General features: G+C 43.1%; 1 protein-coding gene across 1 annotated transcript in view; it reads right to left on the bottom strand.

Annotated features, from left to right (window-relative positions):
* CDC14A (cell division cycle 14A) overlaps positions 1-26,172 on the bottom strand; it is a 161,330-nt gene that overhangs the window by 124,073 nt on the left and 11,085 nt on the right. The window contains exon 3 of the mRNA XM_073571653.1: positions 18,364-18,439. Within this exon, the coding sequence (XP_073427754.1) occupies positions 18,364-18,439 (76 nt within the window). The remainder of the gene's footprint in view (positions 1-18,363; positions 18,440-26,172) is intronic.

Raw genomic sequence — 26,172 nt, 5'->3', positions numbered from 1 at the left:
CAGTTTTGGGCACCACATTTTAAAAAAGACATCAACAAACTGGAGCAAGTTCAGAAAAGAGCGACCAGAATGGTGACCGGTCTGCAAACCCTGTCTTATGACGAAAGGTTGCAGGATTTGGGAATGTTTAGTTTGCAAAAGAGAAGACTGAGAGGAGACTTAATAGCTGTCTACAAATATCTAAAGGGCTGTCACATTGTAGAAGGATCAACTTTATTCTCATTTGCACAAGGAAAGACTAGAAGCAATGGGATGAAACTGAATGGGAGGAGACACAGATTAGATATTAGAAAAAACTTTTTGACAGTTAGAGTGATCAATGAGTGGAACAGGCTGCCACGAGAAGTGGTGAGTTCTCCTTCAATGGAAGTCTTCAAACAGAGGCTGGACAGACATCTGACTGGGATGATTTAGCGAATCCTGCTTTGAGCAGGGGGTTGGACCAGATGGCCCAGGAGGTCCCTTCCAACTCTACGATTCTATGATTCTATGAATCTATGATAAAATCTATTGGCTAATGATAGATTTTTTGTGTATTTCCAATCACAACAAGCAGAACAATGAATAGATTGGAGGTTGTGACACAATATATTTACAAGGTTTCACACCTTTATGTAGATTACATCTATATGCAAACTATAAAGAGAAGTAAAGGTGGACACCTACAGAATCTCATCATATAATAATCTACTAATTCAAATCATCTGTTCATCCGACTCATCCTGCATGTGTACCTAGAAAAACATATGTTTATATATGCAATCACAGGAAGCCAAAGTATCACATAGATGTTTACATATGAAAAGGAAGACAGATCTCCGGCGGTATGACACAGAGATACCATAAATGTTTTATTTCCTTCAGAATTCAGGTGTGTTGTACGAGTTCCCTCTCAATGTTTCCTGGAAGTGTAGGGTCACTCGCTGCTATTTATTCATACATGGATTTTCCATCTACCCACCCAATGTGCTGTCAAATGATATTACTAAAATGACCATTCCATTGGATACGCTTGGAAAGTCTTGGGTGACTTTTCTAGATAATGCCAAGTGAAAAAAATTATTATTTTATATTTAAAGAAACAAGATTCTCTCTTCTTTACTAAAACCATGTATGATGATGTTACATCTGTGAATTATCCACATGAAAGCCTTTATATATTTATATTTGTTTTGTTTTTTTAAATATCATTTAACTTTCTACATCAAGTGTAAGGCTGGAGTCACACTAACCAGCGCAAAATACGGTCAGTATTTTATATGCGTAATACGGATGAATGGCCCCTAAACAGTGCTCCGTATGTCATCCGTAAGCAAGGTGTTGTCGCGTATTTTGCGCATGTCAGCATCCGTATGTAATCCGTATGGCTTCCGTATGGCGAGATTTTCTCGCAGGCTTGCAAAATGGACATATAATGGAGCCCTATGACCAGGTTTATATCAGAAACCAAAGAATAGATATAGACACATAGAATGCATATATATATATATATATATATATATATATATATATATATATTCTTTGTGTATATATCTATTCTTTCGTTTCTTTATTAAACCTGTCAGTGTGAGTTTACTGTATAGCGCACTGAATTGCCGGCTTTGCTAAAAGACACCGGGTGCGTATTTTTCGCAAGTCACATGTGTGGTCCGTGTGTAATCCGTATTTTTTGCGCACCCATAGACTTGCATTGGCGTATTACGGGTGTAGTACGCTGACAATCGCAGCATGCTGCGATTGGCACGGAAAGTAGAATACGGATGAGAAATATACGGCTGGTGCGAGGGACCCCATAGAGAATCATTGGTCCGTGTCTCATGCGTGCTTTTAGCGCCTCTCACTCGGCCGTATTCCTCGCCAGTGTGACCCCGGCCTAACTCACTACTCGGCTTTACTTACAATGTTCACGAGTTGTTGGTTACACAATCGTTGTTCACACGCGGCAGTTTTTCTACAAAGTGGATGTTGCAGTATTCTACGGCATTTGCGAGATATTACATTACAATGAAATAGCTTTAAATAAAAAAATGGTTTCTTAAATTGTATATTGTGCAAAAAAGGGTAAAAGTCGCCAATCAGACTCCAGCTCTTATTTCTCAGAGGCCATTTGCGAAATAAAAAGAAGCACCCTGGATAATAGCTATGGTCAGCTATTCCATTGTTCCTCAGGAAAAGGGAGCAGTATAATAGAGTACTGACAAGAGGAAGGGGCAGTAGAAAAGAGTGCCTCTAAAAGGAAAGAGCGGTGGAGTGCCGGGAAAAAAAAAAAGAGGATGCCTGAAAAATGAAGGAGCTGTACAAAGGAGAGCCTGTATAAAGATGGAGCAGAAAAAGTCTCTGCAGGATGAAAAATAAGCAGTTTGGCTGCAAAAGTAAGAGCAGTACAGCAAAATGCCAATAACAAAGAGGAGCAGAATAAAGCATCAGTAGAGTACATCAAAAAGAGAAAATAACACCTGAAGCAGGAAGAAGTAATAGAATAGAGTGCAGAAGGGAGGAAAAGTAAAACAAAGTGCAGAAGAAAAGAGCAGTAGAAAAAAGTGCCTGCAGAAGGAAGACATGGTAGAACAGACTGCTTATAGAATGGAGGAGCAGTAAGAAGAAGTGCCTGCAGAAGGAAGACATGGTGTAACAGACTGCTTATAGAATGGAGGAGCAGTAAGAAGAAGTGCCTGCAGAAAGAAGACATGGTAGAACAGACTGCTTATAGAATGGAGGAGCAATAAAAAGTGCCTGCAGAAGGAAGACATGGTCGAACAGACTGCTTATAGAATGGAGGAGCAGTAAGAAGTGCCTGCAGAAGGAAGACATGGTAGAACAGACTGCTTATAGAATGGAGCAGTAAGAAGAAGTGCCTGCAGAAGGAAGACATGGTGTAACAGACTGCTTATAGAATGGAGGAGCAGTAAGAAGAAGTGCCTGCAGAAGGAAGACATGGTAGAACAGACTGCTTCTAGAAGGGAGGAGCAGCATAGCAGAGATTATGCAGTAGAAAGGAGCAGTGAAATATTATGCCTGAAAGAGGAAGATGTAGTAGAGTGCATGCAAAAGGAAGGAGTAGGAATGTACTGCTTAAAGAAGGGAGGAGCAGTAAAATAAAGTGCATGCAGAAGGGGAAGCGGCAGAATAGAGTTCCTGCAAAAGCAAAGAGCAGTAGACTAGAGTACAAGCCGAAAGTAAAGGCAATAATATAAAGTGCACCAAATCTACACACAAAAAAAAATCTTTCATAACTTGCACCATATTTATTATGTGTTTTAGACACTTTCTGCACCTTGTATGATAAGAGGACTAATGTGTAACACTGTCCCCAAAAATGTACTAAAATTTTGGTGAACATTTCTAGCAAAAAATAAGGCAATTAATACTGCAGGTGATGCCAACTTAGACTAAACAGTATTAAAATACACCAGTTTTATCAAACTGCATAAACCACTGTTATACATTTTAAGACTGTGTAGACAAGTTTGCACCCTCTATGTTAAGACCATTTACCATATGTTTCACGTTGAACTGGGCACACGTTGTAATAGTGGCTGGAGATCGGAATAAAAAGTTTTGTTTTCACCTCTCCGTTGTGTACATTTTAGCAATCAAATATTTGGCACCGAATAAGTTAACTACTTGGACTTAACGAAAGTTATCAGAGAATTTTCCCTGGGGGGGAGGGGTGTACTTCTGTCTCCTGTATGACACTGGCCAATCATAAGGAGGCAAATTCACTCAAAGAAAAGAACACTCCCCCACTATAGCTTAGAGCAGGGTTCACAGTGTGTGTGATGTAATACAGCCCTGATCTCCTGGTCTAACTGCCTACTGGAGTCAGTGTGGGGGGAGCTGGCAGAATCCTAATATTCGAGTATTGCACTTTGAATATTGAGCAGCTGAACCGCTCTGCTTCTCATACTGCCGTGTGGAACCTATGTTTTGCTATTATTTTCTGCTAGAAGTTTATGGAGTTAATAAACCTTCCTGTTTGGACAAGAAACTGTGTGCCTGTGTGAACACTACCAACAAGCTAAATCCCTACAGCGGGCAGAGTCACTGAGCCTGCAGAATGGCTGTCAATGTGACGTAAGTAGCACAGCCAATACAAGATAACGAGAGCAGCGGCGGAGACTTGGCAACTGTGAAGAGTGGTGATGTCAGTAATGTTACTGCTTCTCACAGTCAATGCGTAGCGTTACGTGACCGGCAACTCTGATGAGCGGTGACGTGAGATGAATTCGGTGAACGCCATGAGAAATCGGACCTGCGGGACCTTTTTTTTTTTTATAATAAATTGGTGAATGAGGGACAGTGTCTTGTTTTTATTTCTCTCTTTTTATGTATTTGAGGTTTCCATTTCTGGAATACATCAGATTCCCTGGACTACGTCGGACCAGGATTTTTTTTTTGTAATAAATTGGTGAACCAGGGAAAGTGTCGGAGTGTTTTTTTTAATATTTTTTTAGCGTGTATGTTTTTGTTTTTACTTACTCGGTTAGTAATGGGGGTGTCTGGTCTGACAGACACCTCTCCATTACTAACACCAGGGTTTGAGGTCAGCTGTGTTTTTGGACAATACATAGCTGACATCAACCACAAGCTCCATAACCCCGATATCCACCACACCAGGGCAATCGGGAAGAGTGAGCATCTAATGTGATGTGCCATTTCTGGGGTGGCAGCGGGCTGGTATTTTTAAGCTGTGAAGGGCCAGATAACTATGGACCTCCCCAGTTTGATAATATCAGCTCAGAGGCGTTCAATTTAACATTGATGATTATCAAAAATGGGGGGACCATACGTCATTATTTTCATTTATTTATTAGTTCAATCCATGTACAGTAAGCTACACACGCAAGGCACTAATTATATATCTCACAGATATCTATCTATCTAAATAGAGAAAAATGAAGCAGAACAACATGCAAAAAATGCAAAACAAGTGAAAAAACAGTGCAAGCCTCCTGGACTAACAATCCCATAATCCAGCAGATATACATAAAACTAGGCAACACTCCATAAATAAGCAAATGGCGTGGACTTTATGATCTCCACACTGGCTAATAGTCCACACCTTTTGCTTATTAATGGAGTGCTGCCTCTTTTTATCTTTATCGGTCTCTGTTTGTACATCTTTAACACATAAAAATCTTTCATTTCTATTCCGGTACATGTCACACGGATGGCACACTTATGTCATCCATGTGCACAAGTGCGATACTTATTGTGATCTTGCTGCTGGAAAAAAAAAAAAAACTGACATTTACGTGTGGGTCACAAGGACACACGGTCCATGTGAAAACACGGACAGGTGCGAAGCCCCATAGATTATAATGGGGGGGGCGTTTGTAAGTGTCTCCGTTTTGACAACAGACGTGACAGGTAGCGGAAAAATGCCCATGTGAAGGGGCCTCAGTCAGTAGTATACTGACCAATGAAATGTAATCCCTGTGGCTGTTTCTGTGGAGATAAGGGGGGATTTTACATGGGCCTTTACATAGGCCTGTCCACACAGGTGGGATTCTGTCATCAGATGACATTCAGGGGTTATTATAGTAGACCGTGACCAGTGTTCAGGAACTGAAATGCTATTTATTGGCCCTGTGAATCCCTTTACTGTCAGATGGCATTCTCTGCAATCACAAGTTGGGCATGCTAAAAGTGGAGATGTATTTCTGTCCACGGCCAAGCAGAAGCAAACACTGGTAAGATCTCCAGCCATAGAGGAGGAGCAGGGTGCAAACTCCTTGACGGAGTAGCATGCAGAGGACCCTTATCAGCCTTAACTCAGGCAGTGACCAAGCTCTGCCTATTTCCTTGGTGATTCCAGGGCAACACACAAGCCAAGCAACAAACTGTACCTGTAATTTCCTGATTAATGAGCAGCATCGGCAAACATTCTGCACAATAAGACACAGAGTCACACAACACCGCTTCTTCACAGCTCTCGACAGGTTTTCAGCTTTATTTCGACAACTCAGTAATAAATATCAACATTCCCTATGCGGAAAGAGCAGCACTGACTCCTACTGACATTGGAAGGTTTCCACCCTTTTATAACTATTCCTGCACAATGTAGAGTTCTTCGGCTTTCTAACTACATTATAGGCCGGATTCATTCGTTTTCTAACTCCCTTTTATAGTCTTGTGCTATTTGTTGACAATTTGCGGCACAATCTTCAAAATGTCGAACACGGTTCGTAAACTTTGTGCAAAATAGAAGATAATCTTTATTTTTGTCTTTTTAGCCCTTTCTTCGTGACTTTCTATCATATAAAAAGTCATATGTTCTGCTAAAATGATGCCAAATTTGCAAAAATAAAAATCTCAGACTTACATAAAATCACTCAGGAGCGGGGGTAGCGATAACTAGAGTACAGTGATGCAAAATATTTGTAACTATTTAAAAAGTTCAATTGATTAATCAGTTGGAAACATTTAGAAACCCCAAACCCAGCCCACAATGACAAACATAAAAAAGACAAACAAACATTTAAAATGGACTTAAAAGGTACAAATTAAAAGAAGAATAAGGTGTAAATGAAACACCAACAAAAACACCAAACAGATAAAAAAAAAACACATGCCATAACGAATCTTTGTGTTGGAAGCTTACTTGCTTGCTGCAATCTCTTTAGCTTTCATCAAGGGACTAAATCATCCAGGACATTTTTTTTGTAGAATATTGTAGCTCCTTACCATCTGAATGGTGGGTTGTCTCTCCACATCCACAACAATTGGCAGAATGGCGATCTATGAATGGTGTTCCAAGTTCTCTCTCATAGGGCTCGTGCACACCACTGATTTTCTCGGACGAGTGCCATCAGTGGTTTTCAGATACAAATCATACCCATCATGATAGTCTATGGGGCTGTGCACAGGAACATTCTTCACAGACTAACAGAATGGAGAACCGTGTTTTTTTTTCCTTCCTTCCACATCCGAGAAAATCTGATATCAATCTGATCAGAATAATCGTACCTTGCCCGATTGGGAAAAAACAGTAGTGTGAACCTACCCATATAATCGAATGAGAGACTTTGCAACATCACTCACAGTACCAAGGGCATAAACCCCTTCAAACAACTGATCTGTCATCAGACCCTCACTAATCTGATGTAGGATGACCTTCAGATAACGAAAGGTCATCATAATATAGTCCCAAGAACACCTTACAGATGAGAAAGTGCTACAATGTATCCAAAGTTCACACCAGTATTAGGCTACGTTCACACATAGCAGAACTCACGTGGAAATTACCGCGAGAATTCCGGATTCCATTCCGCGGGGAAAAAAAAAAAAAATCGCATTTTAAATTCCCTCGATTTTCCCGCGGAAAAACTAGCGTTTTGCAAGTGTAATTAGCTTGCAGAATGCTAGCGTTTTCCAAGCGATCTGTAGCATCGCTTGGAGAACTGATTGACAGGTTGGTCACACTCGTCAAACATAGTGTTTGACGTGTGTGACCAATTTGTTACCATTGTACTATTGAGGCCGCCTATGCAGCATCAGTAGTAAAAGGATGTAAAAAAATAAAAAATAAAAAAATAAAAAAATATTGTTATTCTTATCTTCCGGCGTCCCGCGCAGCCTTCCCGCCTCTCTCCACGCTCCCAGTAATCCTTTGCAAGGATGACCGCAATGGCGTCCGTTCTCGCGGGATCGAGACGTCTCGCGGTCATTCGCGACGTCTCGCGGTCATTCTCACAAAGGCTTACTGGGACCGGGAGTGTGGAGAGAGGCAGGAAAGCTGCGCGGGACGCTGGAAGGTGAGAATAACAATATTTTTTATTTTAAATTCTATTTTTTACAGGGATATGGTACCCACAGCCCAGAGGACAGTCTCCTCTCATCCGGACCGTGGGTACCATCCGCAAATGTTCTGCTTACTTTCCGCATGGTGGGCACAGCCACATGCGGAAAGTAAGCAGAACAATGCATTCCTATGGGTGCGGGATCGCCGCAATTCCGCTAAATTAATGAGCATGCTGCGTTTTTTACTGCAAAGCGATTCCGCCGCGGAAAAAAACGCAGCATTAGCACCATAGGAATGCATGGGATGCTTATTTTTCGCGTTTTCGCGGCAAAATCGCGTGTTTAAAACTGCCGCGGAAACGTGAAAAAAATGCTACGTGTGAAATCAGCCTTAGGCTATGTGCCCACGTATGCAGAAAATTTCTGCTTCAAAAACGGACTCCTTCCGAGAAAACGCGCGTTTTATTTCCGTGCATTTTCCGAGTGTTTTTGCTCAAAAAACGCGCGGTTTTGATGTGTTTTTTTCCGCACGTTTTCTGACTCATAGGAAATAGCTAAAAACGTGGACTTTTCCACAAAATTAATGAGCATGCTGCGTTTTTAACCGCTAAGCGTTTCCTTTGCGGAAAAAAAACGTATCAATTGGCACAAAAAGGGCAAAATGCATAAAATGAATGGGATGCTTATTTTAAGCATTTGTGAAGCATTTTGACCGGGACAAACGCTTCAAAAACGCTTACATGGGCACACAGCCTTAAAGCAAACCTGTCAGCAGGCCACTGCCTTTCAACGCTTATCTACAGCATTGTATAATGCTGTAGATAAGCCTCCGATCCCACCTGAAAGATAAGAAAAATAACTTATTATACGCACCCGATGCGTTCCAGTCCAATGGGTATCGCAGGTCCAGGTACAGCACCTCCCATCTTCTTGCGATGCCGCCCTCCTGCTTGCTTCATGGCTCCCTGGCATCATGCTCCTGCGCAGGCGTACTTATCTGCCTTGTTGAGGGCAGAGCAAAGTACTCCAGTGTGCAGGCTCCGGGAAAGGTCAGAGAGGCCCAGTGACTGCATACTGCAGTACTTTGCTCTGCCCTCAACAGGACAGATAAGTACGCCTGCGCAGGATCGCGATGCTGGGGAGCCATGAAGCAAGCAGGAGTGTGGCATCGCAAGACGGGAGGCGCCTGACCCAGACCCGCGATACCCATCGGACCGAACCGACCCGCAGGTGAGCATAATAAAACTTATTTTTCTAATCTTGCAGGTCAGATCATTATAGAATGCTGTATATCAGCCCTGAAAGGCAGTGGCCATATCTTATATCGGTCAAACAAACCTGGTGACAGGTTCCCTTTAAAACAGGATTTCTTAAACTATTACTGGAACTTCACATCCGTGGAAGTAAAAGAGCAAACCAAGGTACGAGTTATCTGCGCTAAATTTTTCTCAGTTACAATGGCAGCGACTATATTTTACTAATGTAGACGACTTGTATTCATAGCAGTGTAAAGGGCTCCATACACATTAGGCTGGGGTCATACTGCGTTAATACAGTCCATTTAACGCTGCCATTCACTTCCATTAGGAGCACATCGCTAGCGCATGTCATAAATCGGCATGCGCTAGTGATGTGCCGTCATTCTGGGATGGACCCTCAGACACGGGCTGCAGAATTTGGGGGTCCGTCACTGCTAGCGAAGCTGAAGCATCTGCGCTAGCGGGCTCACATAATGCGATCGCATTATGTGAGTAGCATTAATGCAGTCAGTCAACGCTATGCGTTGAACGGACTGCATTAACGCTACGTGACCCTGGCCTTAGATAAACATCAGCTGTGAGGAGCTGGCCATGGACTAAAGACTACTGGACCAATGGACGTAGAGCGGAATCCACAGCTCTAAGGGATTCAGACTTTTTCTAGCACAGAGCATCGGTTACATCAATCTTATTTTTGTGTTTTATTAGAGATTTGCTTGGTTGTCAGTTTGCGGTGCACAAATCTCTCCTGAAAAGTGTTCAGGCTCAGGAATCAGTTTCCATTCAGTGAAGGAGCAGAGGAAGACATGTGGGTTGGATCTCATGTACAGTATATATAAGGTCTACATTAGCATTTTTGTCCTGCATTTGTTGGGGGCATGTGTGACTTTGTTCCTCTCTGCAGGGGGCATCCCTAATACACAACTCTGCAGACAGGCTGGAGACTGGGCTTCTGGAACATTCTTCATCCTTTGAGCTACCTGTAGCAAATGTTTAAAGGAGTGGGGGTTAATATCTCGGCCTAACCAGAAGGCTGATCCCAGGAGAGGTAGAACAATAAGCCACATGTTTAGTGACTTGTTGCTGATGCGGTGACGTCGAAGGGCGAGGATCTGTTGCTGAGGCTAGGTCTTGGTGCCAGTGTATGGATGGACTATGGAAACTGGAGGTCAATTGTGGGCTGGAGCTGGAGACACATGCTATGTTCGGGTATCTGTCTTCTGGGTTTGAGGAGCTATCATAAGGACTGTTGTTGTCGGCTGGATACACAAGCTACGTTCGTGGTATCTGTCGTCTGGATTTGAGGAACTATCCTAAAGACTCTCATTGTCGGCGGGAGCTGGATACATGCGCTACAGTTGAGGTATCGTTCGTCTGGAGGAGCACAGAATGTTACTGCATACTAAACCGGCGACAGAGATAAAACCTGTGGGCCAAGCAAAAGTTGGGAGACAGTGGGTATCACCTGGTACGGGAGCAATGAAACTACCGACCCCAGGTTGGGATCTTGTGGACTAGAGACATTGCACTGTAACTATCTACCCAGAGTTGCTGTAAGACCAAGGAAGTAAGGAATACAAATAGTTACATTGTTAAAGGGTACCTGTCATCAGTTTTGGCTGATAAGTTACAGCCATCACCTTTCGGGGCTGATATGCAGCATTCTATAATTCTATATATCTACCCCCAACCCGACCTGGGAGAGAAGAAAAATAACTTATTATTCTCACCTTGTGGGCGGTCCGGTCTGAAGGGTGTCGCTGGTCCTGGTGCGGCGCCTCCCATCTTCATGCAATGCGGTCCTCTTTCTTGCTTAGTGTGCATGACGTGTCCCTGCATCATCCATGCAGTCTCCTCGGCATCGCGCTCCTGCGCCGGCGGACTTCTCTGCCCTGTTAAGGGCAGAGCAAAGCACTGCAGTGAGCAGGCGCTGGGACTCTGACCTTTCCCGGCATCTGTGCACTGCAGTACTTTGCTCTGCCCTCAACAGGGCAGAGAATGGCCCCTGCGCAGGAGCGCGACACGAAGCATGCAGGAGGGCGGTGTCGCATGAAGATGAGAGGCGCCGAACCAGGACCAGTGACACCCCTTGGACCAGACTGCCCCACAGGGGAACATAAAAAAGCTATTTTTCTCCTCTTTCTGGTTGGGGGCAGATATACAGCATTATAGAATGTGGTATATTAGCCCCAAAAGGTGATGGTCATAACTTATATCAGCCAAAACTGGTGACAGGTTCCCTTTAACCTGCCTAGGTGATTATTATAACCCACATCCTCAGATCCTCCCATCAGACAAACCTGTCAATTTCAGAGGGAGCAGGCGACATCCTGGTGTATATAGGGGCCTTCCAACTCTTCCCAGACAGATACATTGGTGGAGAGAAGGATCAGTATGTTGGAATTTCAACAGCCGATCATTTTGTTTTCAAGGAATGTAAAACATATGTGACATGCACAAGTGTGAACAAGTCGGTCAGACAGTGTTCACGCCACCCACTGGCTGAAACACAACAAGAAAACACAAAATGACAAATTTGCAAAAATACTCTACAGTAAAAAATATGACAGTAATCAGCAAGTGCTGTATAACAAATACAGGGTATTTAGTCGATACATTTTTTGCAAGCTGCTCCACCACGTCACGGTAACCCTTCACGGAGCAGCTAATGTATTTAAAACCTGAACATGTGAACAGTGTCTAAATGAACAGGATACACAGACAGGCGCCCCCCAGTATGGGCTTGTGGTGCAAGGTGCATGTCACACAAGAGAGGGGTGTAGTCTCCCAAAGCATGCTAAGCAAGGAAAAAAATTGTTTTTTGCAATAAATGTTATCGACTAAATACCCTGTATTTGTTATCCAGCACTTGCTGATTACTGTCATTTTTTACTGCAGAGTATTTTTGCAAATTTGTCATTTTGTGTTCTCTTGTTGTGTTTCAGCCAGTGGGTGGCGTGAACACTGTCTGACCGACTTGTTCACACTTGTGCATTTCACATGTGTTTTTAATCCGTTTTTTCCTTGCTTAGCATGGTTTGGGAGACCCCACCCCTCTCTTGTGTGACATGCACATAAATGAGCTGCCTTGCACCACAAGCCCATACTGGGGGGCGCCTGTCTGTATCCTGTTCATTTAGACACTGGTCACATGTTCAGGTTTTAAATACATTAGATAGGGACTGCTCCGTGAAGGGTTACCGTGACGTGGTGGAGCAGCTTGCTATAGACTAAATACCCTGTATTTGTTATCCAGCACTTGCTGATTACGGTCATATTTTTTACTGCAGAGTATTTTTGCAAATTTGTCATTTTGTGTTTTCTTGTTGTGTTTCAAGAAATGTAGCAAATTTGGTTTTCGAGCAATATGCGGCCAACTGAAGTGCTCATGTGTATGGGGAACCCGAGAGAGATAATGGTCTACCAAATAAATGTTTGGTTATCTTATGTGTATGGACAGCTATAATATGATGACGCAGTTGCTGGAAATTACCATTGCTAAGGATGGACACAGCAACAATAAAGCCTAGTTTATACAAATGGAGGCGAACACTGGCATCTTTAAGAATTCTTAAAGATGATGTTGTCTATATCAGCATGTTAACCAAAGCTTTGACCACCCCATTCATTACTTACTAAGCAGTCTAACACAAGTATGCAGTAAAGTAGATTTATAGGGTGTACAAGGCTGTACATTCACGAGCGTGTCACGGAAGCATTCATGTACAATCAATACAGCAGTACCACTACAGAGGCATTACACCAAAATAGAAAATCAATGGCCGGCTCATCCACTATATACCAGGGCTACTTCATTTAGGACATTAATCTCTTCATTGATACAGTCTTCTGAATTCTTGACATTTGTCACAGAAATTCCTGTCCATCAGCCTATTCTAATGAAAAACCACCTTTCTCATGTGAAGTGTTTGTCAATTAAAAGAGGTCGATGTATAGGTCTGCCACATGCTCCTCCATCAGCAGCCATTTTTGGACAGGCAGGAGAGCTGTGCTGTCTGTATGAAAGCCACAAAATCAGGTCCCCAATATATCTGTTAAAATAAAGATAAAGTGGCCAACCTCTTTAAGGGGATTTTCACAAGTTGTATCTGCAGGAGTACACCGCTCCTCTGCCTCCCAACCTCCTATTCTACCGGGGGTGGTGAGCTCCTGAAGACTGACAATATTCACCTAAGACATGGTCACAGCTCTGGTCCGAACTGTGCTCTCTCCCAGCACAAACAGCTTTGCCTCTGCAGCATGGGAGGAGGACAGGAGTCTCAATCGATCTGGCCAGCTCCAGAGTAGAGCAAACTTGCTAAAAAGCACAGAGTGTGCTCCCGCCTTGTGCTCCTTACCAAGTAACCGGTCAAACTGGGATTGCAGTGTAGCTGGTAACCTTGGCACTGACCTGGACACTATAAAACTTAAAATCCCTACATTCTTGATAACGGAGAGGATTTTTAACAATAGGTAAATTGCAAAGTTGCATGTTTTTATAAGCACTTTGCAATTTTCCCCATTTATTAACTTAAGACATCCCCTTTAAGTTGAGCTGCTTGATATGCATGGCTTAACATTTTCCATTTCATCTTTGCTTTACCATACAACCCAAATATTATATATATAAAAAAAAAAATAAAACACTTTTTCATGACGATGGCCTCAAGATAGAGCTCAATTACATGTCTATACTCTTTCAGCAATTTTCCGGAATATGTGATCAGGGCTTCCTCAATGAAGTAAGTTCTCATGTATATCTGGACATCTCAAGCACAGATGTAAACAGAAACAAGGGAAGACCTGTTGGATTTTTACCATGCCTACACCTTTCCTTTACGGGACATACGGAGGAGCTGAATGGCCCCGAAATGTCAGAGCCTTTCGTGTGGTTTTCAACTCATTGATAATTCACTATGTCTAAACATTCATTGCACAATGGTCTGCTATTAAGAAAAATCAGATTACAAGTCATGTCTGCAGCTTATTGTGGTGTCCCACTGCACAGCGTCTTCCATAGTAACACATTGTTCTTCGGGCATTTAGGATAACAATGTTTGTACACACTGTTTGTACATAGCCTTTCTAACAAGCGAATCCGTAATTCATGATAATTACTAGTGGGGTTCTGTATTGATTGTGTGGGATTGTAATTATCAGATTAAGACTACACATACAAAAGCCTTTAAGAGATTCTGTAAAGAAACGTCTACACTCCCAAACCACTGATGTCAGTGTAGTCACTTAAAAGATAAGGAAGTTGATGTCTTTATGACCCCAAAGCCATGCTCCAGCTGCAAGAAAAAGTGGTTTGAAGTTCTGTATATGTGTGTCTGGAAGTGCACTGGGGAGTGACAGGCTTAGAAGTCCTATATTAGTGTGTGTCTGGAAGTGCACTGGGGCATGACAGGCTTCGAAGTTCTGTATAAGTGTGTCTGGAAGTGCACTGAGGAATGACGGGCTTTGAAGTTCCGTATATGTGTGTCTGGAAGTGCACTGGGGTGTGACGGGCTTTGAAGTTCTGTATAGTGTGTCTGGAAGTGCACTGGGGTGTGACGGGCTTTGAAGTTCTGTATAGTGTGTCTGGAAGTGCACTGAGGAGTTACGGGCTTTGAAGTTTTGTAAATGTGTGTATGGAACTGAACTGGGGCGTGACTGGCTTTGAAGTTCTGTATATGTGTCTGGAAGTGCACTGGGGTGTGACGGGTTTCAATGTTCTGTATATGTGTGTCTGGAAGTCCACTGGGGCGTGATGGTGCACTCAAAGCTCCTCAGCTTCATGTTGCAATCCCTGCCTAGCACCACCCTACTCTGGTTGACAGGTTGTTGGCTCTGATACATGGCAGGGAATACAGGGTGAAGGATCATTCACACATCCAATTTTCCCACTTATGAGAAAAACATACTGATTATTTTGATCAGACTTTGATCACAGTGTGGTCCCAGTGTCATCAATTTTCCTCGTATGTGGAGAAGTAAAAATGAAAAATAAAGTTTCTCCACGTCCTCCATTCTGATGAAGTCATGGACCCATCGTCTTGTCTTGCCGATTTTGATCCAAGCTTAAAAATCATTTCGCCCAACAAATTATCGTATTGCTCCTTCATCAGGTGCCGGCCACCTGTTTACACTGCAAGGTTGACGAAAACGCATTCACTATCAATGCAGATTAAATGGGAGGGGGGGGGGGGAAATCCATCAAGACTGATGTTTTTATACATTGGTCCCAATGAAAAAAGTCTATTGGAGATGCACAGCTCCAAGGATTTGGGGCATTTCTTTGCAGCCTGTCCACCAATATCAGAGAATGTAATCTTGTCATTATGGAATTCTCAAACTTTATTTACTGAAACCGGACTATCCCTTCTTAACCCTTGTCTAAATGCATTGTTAGAGCATGTGGACATAATAAAGAGGGTCCAAGCTCACCACCCCCACAAAAACAAGAGCTGTCCATGTATTACTTAAGACGACCCTTTGGAAAAATGTAGACTACTCCCCACCGCAGACAGATTGTGACTCGTGGAGCGAAACTTGGTGAATCTCCTAATCGCCGAGAGGGATGCATCATCTGATCAGACTAACTCCCCTACAATACGGAGAGAGGCAGAACACAATTCTCACTGAATATGTATTGATGTATTCATGGTATTGGCTACGATGCATTACCACAACTGAGAGCTATGGAGGACATAGTTTACTTTATAAATAATTAATAACCCTGTAAGTCCCCAAAATTGCTTCAGTAGAGCCATGTCGAGGAGAAAGAAGCCCCCTGGTAGGTGAGCGGACAGAAAGGGAGCGCATTCAGCAACCTTTATTTGATGCTCAGGCAAGCTTGTTAAAAAGATTGTGCTCAGATTTCACTGCAGACGAGATACAGACTTGTCTTTTGTGTAGAGCTCACGGATCTCGGATTCCTTGCACAATCAGAATGAAGCTAGGAGGGGCAGATTATACAATGGGGGAAGGGGAGCACTAACACTGGCTCATTTAATTCTAAGAGAGAGGCCGTCTTAACGCCAGTTCATCTCCTGGATACTGCCTGCCAGGCTCATTAATAGGAAAATCCATCCACTGTAGCGGAGACAAGCCTCATCAGGTACACAAAAAGTTAATGTCAGGTCAATGAATTGTGAATGCAGAGTTTCCAAAGCACTGACCTTGCCTAAATCCCAAGGAGCTGTAGTCTGATCTTTCACGGTGTCACAAATAGGTCTGTACTACAGTATGTGCATTGGGTTACCACATACCCCAAAAGGTCAAGCGGGCCTGCCACCTCTCCCAATGTCAGTTTTAAGTAAGCACTTGGATTCACTATTAAAGAATAACTAAACTTTGATCAGTTTTCTTTTTTATTTTTCAGACATTTTAATGATCAGATCAGTGCGAGTCGTCTGGGTGCTGAAACCCTTAAAACCCCCACCAATCGCACAAAAGACCACTGCAAAGTGAGAAGCTCGAAAGGTAGGAGCGCACAGCTTGTGCCTGAGCGAGTGCACAGAGCAGAGTATGAATTCAATAGAAAGCCTATGAATTTATACTAACCCGGAATCGGCTCTGTGCACGGCTGCCTCTCGGGCTTCCCACTTTTCAGTGGTCTTCACTAGGAAGTCCATGTTACTGTTCGGGTTCAGCTGCCCGAACACCGGGTGTTTGTCACGCTGTCATGTGATGGCAGCGCGGCAAACACTGCTTCTGATCACCGCTTCTTTCTCATGGTGCTAGCGGGGATCTCACCGAGGTCACGGCATTTCAGCCCAGCTGGGAACGGAGCCTCATTGACCAGAGGTAACCTCTATGACGTCACCCCGGGTCACTGACGCCACATTCTCAGAAGCTTATTCATCAGTGGTTCTCAGCCTGGACGGTCACATCTTTGCACCGTCCAGGTTGAAAACTATTTATCCCCCAGACATGGATTACGGCATGGGACAGGACGACAGACAGGTATGGTATATTGTTGTTTTTTTAATTTTTGGTTTATTACAGGAGATCGAGGGCTTCGATGGAATTATGCCTTAGGTGAGTATAACTGTATTTGTTAGTTTTAAATAAAAATGTGTTTTGTTTTGTTTCTAATAAAGGACTTTATTCTGGCTGTGTCTTTACTTACAACTATAGGATTAGTAATGGATAGGTGTCTTACAAATATGAATCCCACTTGCCACCGCTACAGGACAAGTGGGAAAAGCCGGGCAAAGCAACAGAATTGGCGCATCTACTGGCTATGCCTTTTCTGAGCAGCTGCGGACTGCTATTTTTAGGCTGGGGGGAAGGGGCAAAATCCATAGCCCCTTACCAGCCTGAAAATACCAGCCCTTAGCTGTCTGCTTTAACAAGGCTGGTTGTCAAAAAATGGAGGGACCCCAAGCTGTTTTTTTTAATTATTTAAATAATTTTATAAAAACAGTGTCGGGACCCCTCTATTATTGATAACCAGCCTTGCTGAAGCTGACAGCTGAGGGATGCAGCCCCCAGCTGTGACTTTTTCCTGGCTGGTTATCTAAAATACAGGGGGACCAACTCCATTTTTTTTTTTTTCTATTTATTTACAGAGCAGGATCGGCTGATGAATACTCCCATCCGCCGCTCCTGCTCTCACTGTTATTAGCGGCAGCAAGTGTTGGATGATGGGATCAGTAGTTTCATCTGCTGACACCAGTGACCGTAGGTAAACTTTATATCTCCGATCACAGCTGAGCGCTCATGCTGTCTTTTAGTGTCTGTCACTTTCAGCAATAACTGGACAATGTCAGGGCAGGTACCCACGACAGTATATTCTCTCATCCAAGACTAGAGTGTGATCCGATTCTGTTGGATGAGGCCAGGATGAAGGAAAAAATGTCTCCATCTTCTCTACTGTGTCAGTCTGTCAAAATAGGACTGCACTCAGATGTCATTTGCTTTCCACAGACTCATTGACTTTCATGGCAGAGTGAGATCCGAATATTGGGTCAAACTCAGGCATGCTACCATTTTTTTCCTCACAGACTTTCTGAGAAAACTAAATCGGACATGTGCACATTATCGTAGAATAACATTGGTCTGAGTGCGATCCGATGTTTGGTTAGATCGCAAATGAACCGAAAATACAGTTGTCTGCACCTGCCCTCAAAGTGTATGGGAATCGGTCCCTTTGAAAAAGAAATGGTAACACCCATTTATAAAATGTAATCATACATCGAAAAGAAGAATGACAGAAGAACAGCAAGACTTATGGTGACATACCCTAAATAAAAGTCATCCGAAATGATCGATTTTGCCCATAAAGAACAGTTATTGGCTACACAAAAAAATAATCAACTTTTAATGGGTACAAATGAGAACCAGCAATAATCACTTGTGAACATTTCCTCACCTTGAGCTTTTTGTTGAGTTTGCAGCAGTATCTGTAGAGAAGAGCGAGGTTCAAAGGCCCAAAATCTGCATAGAAGCTGAAAGAGAAGAATGTTAGGTTACCATATACCCGAAGAGAGACAAGAGAGGTAAGAGACACATGAACGCCAAGCCAGTGCTCATCTATATGTGGGACTGCTGACCGTGATCTCATGTGTATGGCCAACTTTACAATACATGTCTGCTTAATAAGATGACGGCCATGGAAAAAAAAAAATAATAAGTTGGCCATAGATCTTAGATACATGCCTTCCAGGGACTCACTGGCCAACAGTTGCTCCCTTGACCCCCATCCCCAACATACAGTTGTGGCCAAAAGTATTGACACCCCTGCAATTCTGTCAGCTAATACTCAGTTTCTTCCTGAAAATGATTGCAAACACAAATTCTTTGGTATTATTATCTTCATTTAATTTGTCTTAAATGAAAAAACACAAAAAGAATTGTCCTAAAGCCAAATTGGATATAATTCCACACCAAACATAAAAAAGAGGGTGGACAAAAGTATTGGCACTGTTCGAAAAATCATGTGATGAGTCTCTAATTTGTGTAATTAACAGCACCTGTAACTTACCTGTGGCACCTAACAGGTGTTGGCAATAACTAAATCACACTTGCAGCCAGTTGACATGGATTAAAGTTGACTCAACCTCTGTCCTGTGTCCTTGTGTGTACCACATTGAGCATGGAGAAAAGAAAGAAGACCAAAGAACTGTCTGAGGACTTGAGAAACCAAATTGTGAGGAAGCATGAGCAATCTCAAGGCTACAAGTCCATCTCCAAAGACCTGAATGTTCCCGTTTCTACCATGCGCAGTGTCATCAAGAAGTTTAACGCCCATGGCACTGTGGCTAACCTCCCTAGATGTGGACGGAAAAGAAAAATTGACAAGAGATTTCAACGCAAGATTGTGCGGATGTTGGATAAAGAACCTCGACTAACATCCAAACAAGTTCAAGCTGCCCTGCAGTCCGAGGGTACAACAGTGTCAACCCGTACTATGGAGACCCAGGAAGACCCCACTTCTTACCCCGAGACATAAAAAAGCCAGGCTGGAGTTTGCCAAAACTTACCTGAAAAAGCCTAAAACGTTTTGAAAGAATGTTCTCTGGTCAGATGAGACAAAAGTAGAGCTTTTTGGGTAAAGGCATCAACATAAGAGTTTACAGGAGAAAAAAAGAGGCATTCAAAGAAAAGAACACGGTCCCTACAGTTAAACATGGCGGAGGTTCCCTGATGTTTTGGGATTGCTTTGCTGCCTCTGGCATTGGACTGCTTGACCGTGTGCATGGCATTATGAAGTCAGAAGACTACCAACAAATTTTGCAACATAATGTAGGGCCCAGTGTGAGAAAGCTGGGTCTCCCTCAGAGGTCATGGGTCTTCCATCAGGATAATGACCCAAAACACACTTCAAAAAGCACTAGAAAATGGTTTGAGAGAAAGCACTGGAGACTTCTAAGGTGGCCAGCAATGAGTCCAGACCTGAATCCCATAGAACACCTGTGGAGAGATCTAAAAATGGCAGTTTGGAGAAGGCACCCTTCAAATATCAGGGACCTGGAGCAGTTTGCCAAAGAAGAATGGTCTAAAATTCCATCAGAGCATTGTAAGAAACTCATTGATGGTTACCGGAAGCGGTTGGTCGCAGTTATTTTGGCTAAAGGTTGTGCAACCAAGTATTAGGCTGAGGGTGCCAATACTTTTGTCTGGCCCATTTTTGGAGTTTTGTGTGAAATGATCAATGTTTTGCTTCATTCTCTTTTTTGTTTTTTCATTTAAGACAAATTAAATGAAGATAATACCAAAGAATTTGTGTTTGCAATCATTTTCAGAAAGAAACTGAGTATTATCTGACAGAATTGCAGGGGTGTCAATACTTTTGGCCACAACTGTATGTACCTTTATTGCATGTGTTCTCAATGGGAAGAGGGCAGTAAGAAGCTGCCTCACAACTCTTCCTTCAGAGCAAAGGATCAGGCATATTAAATTCCTACATTCCTGATCCTTTATTTCCCTGACATCATCGGTCAGGCAAGAGATATGATACCACCATACAAATCAAACAATCGTCCAGTCCTGACAAAGTCAGTGGGTTTGGTTGATGGTATTCAAAATTTGTATAATTCCCTATTTACATTAATACTCATTTTATTTCTAATTATAATAATCCTTTTGCTTGTTGCATACTCTGACGTTTTCATTTCATTGCACGCGGCAGGATACTGGGAGGATATAAGACATAGATAAGAGGGAGGTGTGGGATGGCTGATCAGGAGTTAAGGGGGTTTTACACTAAGCGATATCGCTAGCAATATCGCTAAAACGTCACTGGTTTTGTGAGGTTATAGCGATATTGCTAGCGATATCGCTATGTGTGATACTTACCAACGACCGGCTCCCCCGCTGTCCATCGCTGATCGCGCGAGAATGTCCGGCTCCATTTCTCGTCGGGCGCTTCCTGCTGAGACTTCCTGCTGTGACGTCCAGCGACGCATGGACGCGGGCGGGAGGACGCCAGGATCGCTGTGTGTGAAAGGTAAGTATCGTGCGCTGCGTCGCTGCTGCATCGCTGTGAGATCTTTCTGTATGAAAGCTCACTAGCGATCATTTAGCGATGCACCAGCGATCCTGACCGGGTCGGATCGCTGGTGCATCGCTAAATGTAAAAGGGCCTTTAGAGGAAACATGACAAAATCAGATGTGGGGAGCGTGTCGGACCCATTGTGTGGAGTTCCTAAGCTCCCTTTTGTTACAATATTACTGGCTAACAATGTACCCCCCAGGGGCCCTTATCTTGTCACATCAGGCACAATCACACTCTCTGTACAGAGAAGCGGGCACCAAGCTTTCCAAATGTCAATTTAGGAACTGGTGGTAATGAGAGCAGCTACCTCAGTTGTGCTACTCAGGTCGCATCACAGTAAAATGAAGATACGTCGTACGGTGACACACGTATACAATTACAGAACATAACAAGGGTTTATTATCTGCCACACAAGCTAGAATGCCGCTCATGTATGTATGATGCAGGTGTGAGACACAGACACTGTATACAAGGAACGGGAAGAAGCCCATAAAGGATTAAAGTAGATTATTAGGACTATTCAGAATCAACATTTATCACCTCTTTAAAGTGTAGGTGTGAAAAGGCAACTATCATTTATATACCTTAAACTCCCTCCTGAAACCTAAAGTACAGGCCCCCATCACCAACCTCAGCGGTGAGGATCTGGCCACTTATTTCCTAGAAAAAATCAACCACATCCATCAGGATATCTCAGCCCTATCTCCTCAGTGCCTGGATCCCCTTCCCTGCCGCACCTCAAGCTCACTAGACATCTTTGAGCCTGTTTCAGAAGAAGAAGTTTCCAAGCTCCTCGCTTCTGCTCGGCCTACAACCTGCAACAGTGACCCTATTCCTTCACAGCTCCTGCAGTCTCTCTCACCAGTGGTCACCACTCACCTGACTAAAATATTTAACCTCTCTCTTTCTTCAGGTATATTTCCCTCCTCATTTAAACATGCCATCATAACCCCTTTACTTAAAAAGCCATCCCTGGACCAGAACTGCACTGCTAACTACAGACCTGTCTCTAACCTTCCCTTCATCTCTAAACTCCTGGAACGCCTGGTCCACTCCTGTCTAATCCGCTATCTCTCGGATAACTCTCTTCTCGACCCCTTACAATCTGGTTTCCGCTCTTTACACTCTACTGAAACTGCCCTCACTAAAGTCTCTAATGATTTAACCCCTTCACTACCAAGGGTGGTTTGTACGTTAACTACCGGGCCAATTTTTACAATTCTGACCACTGTCCCTTTATGAGGTCATAACTCTGAAACGCTTCCGTGGATCCCGGTGATTCTGACACTGTTTTCTCGTGACATATTGTACTTCATGTTAGTGGTAAAATTTCATTCATATAACTTGCGTTTATTTATGAGAAAAACGGAAATTTGGCGAAAATTTTGAAAATTCCGCAATTTTCCAACTTTGAATTTTTATGCCCTTAAATCACAGAGATATGGCACACAAAAAAGTTAATAAGTTACATTTGCCACATGTTTACTTTACATCAGCACAATTTTGGAACCAAAATTTTTATTTGTTAGTAAGATATAAGGGTTAAAAGTTGACCAGCGATCTCTCATTTTTGCAACACCATTTTATTTTTACGGACCACATCACATTTGAAGCCACTTTGAGGGGTCTATATGATAGAAAATACCCAAAAGTGACACCATTCTAAAAACTGCACCCCTTAAGGTGCTTAAAACCACATTCAAGGAGTTTATTAACCCTTCAGGTGCGTCACAGGAATTTTTTGAATATTTAAAAAAAATTAACATTTAACTTTTTTTCACAAAAAAAATTACTTCAGGTTCAATTTTTTTTATTTTACCAAGTGTAACAGGAGAAATTGGACTGCAAAAATTATTGTGCAATTTGTCCTGAGCACGCCGATACCTGATATGTGGGGGGAACCACTGTTTCGGCGCATGGCAGAGCTCGGAAGGGAAGGAGCGCCGTTTGACTTCTTCAATGCAAAATTGGCTGGAATTCAGATCGGACGCCATGTCGCGTTTCGCGAGCCCCTGATGTACCTAAACAGTGGAAACCCCCCACAAGTGACCCCATTTTTGAAACTAGACCCCCTAAGGAACTTATCTAGATATGTGGTGAGAACTTTGAACCCACAAGGGCTTCACAGAAGTTTATAATGTACAGCGGTACAATTAAAAAATCATATTTTTTTCAACAAAATGATCTTTTCACCCCCAATTTTTATTTTCCCAAGGGTAACAGGACCCTAAAAGTTATTGTGCAATTTGTCCTGAGTACGCTGATACCCCATATGTGGGTGTAAATGACTATTTGGGCACATGGCAGAACTCGGAAGGCAAGCAGCGCCATTTGACTTTTTTGGCTGGAATTGAGATCAGACACCATGTCGCGTTTGGAAAGCCCCTGATGTACCAAAACAGTGGAAACCCTCCACATATGACCCCATTTTGGAAACTAGACCCCCCAAGGAACTTATCTAGATGTGTGGTGAGAACTTTGAACCCCCAAGTGCTTCACAGAAGTTTATAACGCCCAGGCGTGAAAATAACAAAAAAATTTTTTTCCACAAAAATGATATTTTTGCCCCCAAATTTTTATTTTTCTAAGGGCAACAGGAGAAATAGGACCCCAAAAGTTGTTTTGCAAATTGTCCTGAGTAGGCTGATACCCCATATGAGGGGGTAAAACACTGTTTGGGTGCATGGCAGAGCTTGGAAGGGAAGGAGCACCATTTGACTTTTTCAACGCAGAATTGGCTGGAATTGAGATCATATGCCATGTTGCGTTTGGAGAGCACCTGATGTGCGCAAATAGTGGAAACCCCCAATTCTAACCCTAACCCTAGCCCTAACCCTAACCCTAGCCCTAACCCTAACCCTAATGGGAAAATGGAAATAAATACATTTTTTTAATTTTATTATTTTTCCCTAACTAAGGGGGTGATAACGGGGGGTTTGATTTACTATCTATGGCGGTTTTTATGTTTGACAGCTGTCGCACGCTAAAAGACGCTTTTTATTGTAAAAATAGTTTTTGCATCACCACATATTGAGAGCTATAATTTTTCCATATTTTGACTCACCGAGTCATGTGAGGTCTTATTTTTTGCGGGACGAGTTGACGCTTTTATTGGTATCATGTTCGGGCATGTGACATTTTTTGATCGCTTTTTATTTCATTTTTTGTGACGCAGAATTTACAAAATCCAGCGTTTCATGAATTTCTTTTGGGTGGTGCGTTTACGCCGTTCCGGGTGCGGTAAAATTTATAAGGCGGTTTTATTCTTCGGGTCAGTACGGTTACAGCGATACCTCATTTAGGTCGTTTTTTTATGTTTTGGCGCTTTTATGCAATGAAAACAATTTTATATAAAAAATAATTATTTTTGCATCACTTTATTCTGCGAGCTATAACTTTTTTATTTTTTCGCTGATGATGCTGTATGGTGGCTCGTTTTTTGCGGGACAAGATGACGTTTTCAGCGGTACCATGGATATTTATATGCGTCTTTTTGATCGCGCGTTATTGCACTTTTTGTTCGGCGGTATGATAATAAATCATTATTTTTTGCTTCGTTTTTTATTTTTTAAGGGGTTCGCTTAAGGGGTTAACTATTGGGACAGTTTTATAGGGCGGGTCGTTACGGACGCGGCAATACCAAATATGTGTACTTTTATTGTTTTGGGTTTTTTTTATTTCCAAAAAATGAATTTATTGGGGAATATTTTTTTTTTTTTTTTAATTTATTTGGCGATTTTTTTTAAATTATTTTTACACTTTTTTTTTATTTTTTTTTACTTTATTACAATGTCCCAGGTGGGACTTCACTGTCCTGTGACAGATCACTGATCTGTCACATCACAGATCACTGTGACAGATCAGCGATCTGTCACAGGCACTGCACAGGCTTCCTCATGCCTGCGCTTTGCAGGCACTGAGGAAGCCAGCTTCCTGCAGGCCCCCGGAGGTCCCCGTCGCCATATTGGATCCGGGGGCCTGGAGGAAAGGAGTCCCCCGCAGCAGCGCTGCACATTGCGCTGCCGTGGGGGGCTCAGGGAAGCACGGAGGGAGCCCCCTCCCTGCCGATGCTTCCCTTTAACCCCCGGTACACCGCGATCGTGTTTGATCGCGGTGTGCAAGGGGTTAACGTGTCGGGGGCGGTCCGTGACCGCCCCTGACACATTGTGCCGGGTGTCAGCTATGATAATTAGCTGACACTTGGCCGCGATCAGCGGCGCTCACCACGTGGGCGCCGCTGATCGCGATGACGTAATATTCCGTCCATGGTAATTAGGTCCATGGTCACATGGACGGAATATTACGTCATTTGTAGGCAAGGGGTTAATAACAGCTAAATCGAAAGATTCTACTGGATCTCTCTGCCGCATTTGACACTGTGGATCACCAGCTCCTCCTCACTATGCTCCGCTCTATAGGCCTCAAGGACACAGCCCTCTCCTGGTTCTCCTCCTACCTCTCTGACCGCTCCTTCACTGAATCTTTTTCCGGCTCCTCTTCCTCTTCTCGTCCCCTTACTATCGGGGTCCCGCAGGGCTCAGTCCTAGGCCCCCTCCTCTTCTCTTTATACACTGCCCCTATTGGACAAACAATCAGCAGATTTGGGTTCCAGTATCATCTCTATGCTGATGACACCCAATTATACACTTCTTCCCCTGACATCACCCCTACCCTAATTCAAAATACCAAGGATTGTCTGTCTGCTGTCTCTAGCATCATGTCCTCCCTCTATCTGAAACTAAATCTCTCTAAAACTGAACTTTTTGTGTTTCTCCCCTCTACTAACCTCACTCTACCTAACATCGAAATAACCCTGGAGGGTTCAACCATAACTCCCAAGCAGCATGCCCGCTGTCTTGGGGTCATATTCGACACTGAACTTTCCTTTACTCCGTACATCCGATCACTCAGTCGCTCTTGTCACCTGCATCTTAAAAACATCTCCAGAATCCGACCTTTTCTCACCTTTGAAACTGCTAAGACTCTTACTGTCGCTCTTATTCATTCTCGTCTGGACTACTGCAACTCTCTTCTGATCGGTCTCCCTCTTACCAAACTTTCTCCTCTCCAATCCATCTTGAATGCGGCAGCCAGGGTCATATTTCTGTCCAGCCGCTTCACCGATGCCTCCATCTTGTGCCAGTCATTACACTGGCTACCTATTCGCTACAGGGTCCAGTATAA

This window comes from Dendrobates tinctorius, unplaced genomic scaffold (genome assembly GCF_039654945.1).
Source record: "Dendrobates tinctorius isolate UK_male_01 unplaced genomic scaffold, ASM3965494v1 ptg000029l, whole genome shotgun sequence".
Lineage (NCBI taxonomy): Eukaryota > Metazoa > Chordata > Amphibia > Anura > Dendrobatidae > Dendrobates > Dendrobates tinctorius.
The sequence above is the reverse complement of the archived record's forward strand: the minus strand, read 5'-3'. Positions and strand labels throughout refer to the sequence as shown.